At 56.0% G+C, this 4,488-nt stretch overlaps 2 protein-coding genes across 2 annotated transcripts; both read right to left on the reverse strand.

Moving 5' to 3' along the window:
• Positions 1 to 253: 253 nt before the first annotated feature.
• SPRG_17535 (hypothetical protein) lies at positions 254 to 2,110 on the reverse strand (the record flags this gene model as incomplete). The annotated part of the gene is made up of 8 exons (XM_012356865.1): positions 254 to 481; positions 530 to 636; positions 682 to 923; positions 1,094 to 1,463; positions 1,506 to 1,652; positions 1,706 to 1,808; positions 1,856 to 2,057; positions 2,104 to 2,110. 8 exons carry the CDS (start codon positions 2,108 to 2,110, stop codon positions 331 to 333), a joined length of 1,329 nt encoding a protein of 442 aa, XP_012212255.1. The 3' UTR covers positions 254 to 330.
• Positions 2,111 to 3,077: 967 nt separating this feature from the next.
• SPRG_17536 (hypothetical protein) lies at positions 3,078 to 3,689 on the reverse strand. The gene has a single exon (XM_012356866.1). It carries the CDS (start codon positions 3,683 to 3,685, stop codon positions 3,161 to 3,163), a length of 525 nt encoding a protein of 174 aa, XP_012212256.1. The 5' UTR covers positions 3,686 to 3,689; the 3' UTR covers positions 3,078 to 3,160.
• Between the last annotated feature and the right edge of the window lie 799 nt (positions 3,690 to 4,488).

The following is a 4,488-nucleotide window of genomic DNA, read 5'->3' on the forward strand; positions in this document are numbered from 1 at the left end:
TACGGCGTCTAGGACACTTGAGTAGTACAACGAATCGGTGAATTATTGTGACGGCGCGTCCGCAGTTGAATGGCTTACTAGAAGAAGAGCTGGTTGAACAATGACTTGATTCGCCTGAGCGTAGCCTCGTTGCTTGATACGCGCACTAGCTACTGACGCAGACACCGATCTAACCCTAATCGCGGTCCAGGTCCCTACCGCCCTACCGAGTATACACCCAAGTGTACACAGCAACAGTTAACAAAATGCAGACCTCGGACTCTCGTGATTCGCCACAATTATCCTGTCGGTATTTGTATTGCCAGGATCAAGGGCGACGACTTCATGCGGCTACAAGCAGTTGCCCATGGGGTCCCACACGGGCAGCACGAGGGGTGTGCCGTCACGCCACTGCGCAAGGTGCTCGGGGTCCAGAAACTTTTGGAGCACGACGACTTGGTACATGTGGTCGTCAAACCACGCGTCCGTCATAATGTCATATCTACACCACGTGGCATGTGCACAAGAAGACAATGTTTCTGTCGCATACCCAGCATCGCCACGCTTCTTGCCCCAGCTGTTTTCAACCTTCCATTTCGTAGGGAGTGGCGAGCCGCTGTAGCCCGTAAAGACCATCGCATGCGTCATCGATCCGTTCTGAAAACTGACGTGTCGTTGCGAGCGGCGACGACAATCACGTACCTGGTACTCCATGCGCTCGCGCTTCGTCATGCTGCACTGCGTGCCAAAGACCGCCTCCATCGCGTAGAGCTGCTTGGAGTAGACGCCGTAGACCTCGAGCTCCGAGTCGGCGTCGCAGTCGCAGCCAAACCACACGGGGAGGTCGGCGTCGAGCTGCGCCTTGGCATACCGCGCGAGGTCGGTCGTCGGCAAGTTGAGGTACCGAATCGGGTTGCCTTCGACCACGTTGCCGAGTCGGTCGACTACTCGGACACCATATATTGAACAATAATGTCCAAGTTTCAACAAGGCAACAGGAGCCCAAGCAATGCAAACAAATGCAAAAGAAATCCAAAAGAAATCCAAAAGAAATCCAAAAGAAATCCAGAAAAATCCAGAAAAATCCAAAAAAATCCAAAACGAGGGTGCCTACCCGTCAGGAGGCTGCCGTACGCATGGCGCGGGTCGTTGACGATGCTCACATAGTCGTTCAGCGAGATGGGCACAACGTCCGTGAGAAACGAGCGCGGTGTGCAGTTGAGCACGCTCACATACACCTCGTCCTTGTCGTGGGCTTCAAAATCAAAATGTGTCGGCGGCGACCCGAGAAAAATGCTCAAAATGCGGTGGCACACGCCCAGCATGCGCCGCTTGGCCGCGTCGAGCGCACTGGGATCCGTCGCATGCAACCGACGGAGCTCGGCCGCAAAGTCGCGCAGCTTGGCACTCAAGAAGAGGTTGAGGCGCTCCGAGTCTTCCGTGCACTTCGCTTCGCCATAGACGTTTTTGGGCACGGCGCCGTACTACATGCAGTACTAGCAATGCATGCACGGTTTGGTTTATACCTTGTTGACGATATTGACCAACATGTCCCATTGCCCGCCGTCATTGGTCGGGTCGGCGAGGAAATGATGGACGAGGCGGTCGTCCACGCTGCGGTCGGCGGTCGCAAGGATATTCTCAAAAAAGAAATTGCACTTTTCGAGCTTGTCCTAGGGCGCCAAGCTGTCACTGCCACAGTGTCTAGTATATCGCAAGGGCCTACGTAAAAGTAGAAGAAATTTTGGGAAATCTCAAAGTCGGGGCTCAGCGCATATTTTGTTTGGAGCGCCCGACGAAGCAGCGTCGACGCTGCAAACAGCCAGCAGCTACGACTTGAAGTGTGACCTTCTGCAAGGATCGAGAAACTTTGTACCGGCCCGTCTCGTTCTGGTTGCAGACCTTGGCGTCCGGCAGCTTCTTGGCGAACGTGTGCGTCAGACGCTGCAGCTCGCGCCGGTCCACGACCACGTCGTACCAGTTGGTCGACGTCATGGCATTGCGCGCAACGACGTTGCTAGGCGAGGCCTCAAAGGCCTCGTTGAGCTCTGCGAGGAAGGCTGGCGTCAGCGGCGTCGCTACGCCCGGCGATCGTCAGCCAGCGCCCGTCGCCGAGCGCGTTACCTGGCATGGCTTGTGACAGACAAAAGCAAAGTTGTTGTTTGATCGTAGCCGTCCATCAACCGGATACGACCCTTGTATCCGGTTCGCACACTATTTCCGTGCATACCTTAAAAAGATGTGTGCCCGACCCCTAGTGCAAACTCGCAAGGGCCCATGCGATGTCTCGTCGGTTGTCAAGTTGTCGATAGTCATTACGTGTATAACCGTTATAACAAATCACACGTGCACCGTACTTGGCCGTAAAAACGCCGCAATGACAGGTGGACGTGACCGAGGCGCGCATGCAAGATCGGATGCTATAGCCCCGACCGATATGGATGTGTTGCGCGTTATCTTGGTTGTTATAAAGACGTTGTTCATACGCAGAGACTAAGCATCCCCTTATCTTTCCTCATTCGCTCGCCGGACTGGTGCGGCGCAGGCGGAGGGGGTACTTCTAGTTCTTCCCAAGTCGTTCGGGGGCGCTTGGAAGGCCGAGCGACAGAATGTGTACGTTGCATTTTACCGCGCAGTTGGACGAACAGTGTGGCTTGCTGCTGCAACGAGAACCACTCGCAAAATACCGAGCACTGGTAGGCTTTGTCACGTACTCCTTGGTCCGTCGTTGGCTTACCGCACAGTGGCTGTGGGCAAATGTGCCCTGAAGACGATGAAGGGCCGGATACGCTAAGCGCGTCGCTTGCCTTGCACAGTGAACGCCGTCGACGAGCAACGTGTCATCGCCAATGCTTCCGAACAACTGCGCGTTTGATAAGACAGCGCACGCTACCATCTCGCTCTCGGCACACCGCGGTCGCTGCTGCTGTCGGCGCGCTGGAGCAGTCCCTTGTACTGGTTCCATCACCCCCGACTGGTCCCACTTCTAGTCTTTGGCAATGTAGCCGACAGCGTCCAAAAGCATGCGCTTGCAGAGCGAGAGTGATGTCTCGTGAACCGCTTGTCACCGTTGTGACGCAGCGACGAATCGACAAGACTGGATGCGAAAGGATTGATTCCAACTACGATAAGGACACCCAAGGATAGAGTGCTTTGACGCTTCCACGCATGTCGAACGTGCTCACTTCGTGCAGACCACTTGGTTGTTCTTGACGGCATACGCGGCGCACGGCGCGGCGTCGGTAAGCGGCTTCGCAAACGGGTACCGGACGCGGTTTTTCTGGACGCACGTCGCCTTGGCGCCCGGCGCCAGGCTGTCGCGTTCAATAAAGTCGCAGAGCAACGCGAGCTTTGCATCGTTGGTCATCAAGCATGATCGCATGTCGCCGAGGCTCTTGATAATTTGCGGCACAAAGAACGCCTTCAAGCGGATGCCCGCGGCTCTGGACGCGCTCTCGTACGAGACAACGTCCCCGTTCGAAGCAAACTTCCAGCCGTAAAAGCAGGCACCGCAGTCGTAGATGTCTCGGCTGCTCTTGGCCGCGTTGTACTGCACGCAACGGAACGGGTTGACGGAGATCTTGGTCGACTTGACATTCGAGCAGGCCGACACACCGTCGTACGTAGCGCCCGAGACAACCCAGTCGTTGGTCGAACACGTCGGCAAGCCGTTGATCGTCGACGTTGTGTACTCGGGGCTCCACATGCCAGGCAAGTAGACACCTGTCCGTGTCGCTGCCATGGCCATGCCGACGCCGTAGCACGAGAGAAGGACCGCACGCATGAGACAGAGTTTTTGAAAATGAGCTTGAAACTATCGCGCCTTTTTAAACGGAAACGCCCGCCGCTTGGCATCAAATCCCGCGACGGGTCGCCTGGGAGTCGTTGTTGGCACCGCACGTCGCCACGTCAGTTGAACAACGTCCGAGTCGGCTTCCCGTTCTTCTAGTGTAGCGCTGCCAGATCTTTGACGAGATTAATGGATTGGCGACTGCTTGCGCATGCATATGCATCTACCTCATCGATCGATCCATCGGCACTAGTACTACCATTGATCCAAAGGTCCTGTGCAGGTTTCAGGCGATGAGGAGGCCCAGCACCGCGTCAGCGGGATCCTGAACGTCTTCGTTCATAAGGACAGGTACACTGCACTGTACTGGGGTGGTTGCGGCGCATAACATTGGTTACGGGCCTCAACCAATGTTATGCGCCGCGAGCCAGGCTCTTAAGTACGCAGCTTGTCTACAAACTGCTTATGATGACTAGTATTGTGGGTTATTGGGAAGAATGCAATACTTCAAGTCGAGTTAGAACAAAGACGAGATATACGCACGCAACATGGCACGCGCCGGATTTACTCACGTCTCGCATCTCTGGGACGCATTCAGGACGTTTGATACCTTCGCCGCCGACGTGCGCGACAAGTGCGCCGCGCTGACGCCTGCAGTGCGCCCGCCTACCGAAGCCTGGCTCCGTTCGGTGGTGCGCGCGACCGACTGTCTCGCCCCT

Source organism: Saprolegnia parasitica (assembly GCF_000151545.1).
Source record: "Saprolegnia parasitica CBS 223.65 unplaced genomic scaffold supercont2.620, whole genome shotgun sequence".
NCBI classification, from domain to species: Eukaryota; Oomycota; class Saprolegniomycetes; order Saprolegniales; family Saprolegniaceae; genus Saprolegnia; species Saprolegnia parasitica.